The 1,161-nt window shown below is 48.1% G+C and overlaps 1 protein-coding gene across 4 annotated transcripts in view; it reads right to left on the bottom strand.

Moving 5' to 3' along the window:
• LOC109518982 (enhancer of polycomb homolog 1-like) overlaps positions 1-1,161 on the bottom strand; it is a 24,673-nt gene that overhangs the window by 15,217 nt on the left and 8,295 nt on the right. For 3 of the 4 annotated variants that reach the window (XM_019875207.1, XM_019875198.1, XM_019875179.1), the window contains 2 exons: positions 629-787; positions 93-182 (listed from right to left, as the gene is read on the bottom strand). In XM_019875207.1, coding sequence (XP_019730766.1) covers positions 93-182; positions 629-787 — 249 coding nt within the window. The remainder of the gene's footprint in view (positions 1-92; positions 183-628; positions 788-1,161) is intronic. The other variant, XM_019875189.1, reaches the window with a different exon arrangement.

The following is a 1,161-nucleotide window of genomic DNA, read 5'->3' on the forward strand; positions in this document are numbered from 1 at the left end:
GGGGGGGGGAGTCATCACAGAGCTTCAGACTAATGGGTGCAACATTAAAAATAGAAGCGCAGGAAAGGGAGAGCGAGCGAGAAAGCACTCACAGCGTAATAATGGCAGCCGGCCTTCCTCCTAAATGCGTAGCAACCATCTGGGTCATTCTCCTCTTCTGCCTCTGAAGAACCTGAATGAATCTGTACAATGGATAAAACACAAATAAATAAATAAAAACACTCGCGCAAACAGAGCTCAGCCGGCTCTATGTTGATGATTACAGAGCGAGCATGGCCGGATGCTTTGTTTGTTTGCAAAACAAAGACGATTTCGAGTCCCCTGGAAACCCAGCGCACATTTTCGTAAACAGAAAAGACAATTGAGACTCGTCAACACACCAAGTTCAAATTTCCGTCGCTATTCAAGATTTAAAGACAATTTCAAGTCTACAATCAAATGGGGGGCCTTTGTCAACACTGAAGGCAATTTTGACTGCTCAACAATCTGAATGAACCTCTTTAAGAACGTTTCTCCAGTATCTTCAACAAAAACAATGACAGCAATGTCATCGAACAAAATTTTCAAATCGCAAAGGCTGCAATTTAGACAATAATAAAAAAAAAACTATTTCTTGACTTGGTTTTACCTGTGAGAAGGGTTCGTCGTCAGAGCTGGGAAAGTCATACTGGTTGAGGTCCTTGAGATTGAACACTGAGGGTCCCGCGTGATGGGGCGCTGACTGAGGGGGGATCTTGGGCTTCTTTTCATACTTCCTTTTGGTTCGCACAACCTCCGTCTTCTCCTGCTGGGGGGTAGGGGGGAAAGATAAATGAGGTGGGGAGGGGGGGGAGGCATTTCTCTCGCATCGCAAGTTGGAGGAGAAGGCTTTGGACTGAGTGAAGAAGAGCGCCATTGATATGCAGATGGCAACACGTGCCAGATGCCGTCGCCAACGAGCCAGATGGCCGTCCTGTCCCCACCTGCCCCCCGTCATAAACCATCCTTGCTCCCGCTCACCCCTCATGGAACACCTCCCCTTCCCCCCCAGACTGAGCACACTCAAGCAAGAATTAGTCAGATCCGTTTCAGCTGTCAGGACGTGAAACGACAGCAAAGAAGCCACTCAACGGCAACCGAGGGGAGGCAAAAGGCATCTGCGAAACAAAAAGCTGAGGGGAT

The sequence above is a fragment of the Hippocampus comes genome, unplaced genomic scaffold (assembly GCF_001891065.2).
Source record: "Hippocampus comes isolate QL1 unplaced genomic scaffold, H_comes_QL1_v1.1 scaffold25, whole genome shotgun sequence".
Classification (NCBI taxonomy): Eukaryota; Metazoa; Chordata; class Actinopteri; order Syngnathiformes; family Syngnathidae; genus Hippocampus; species Hippocampus comes.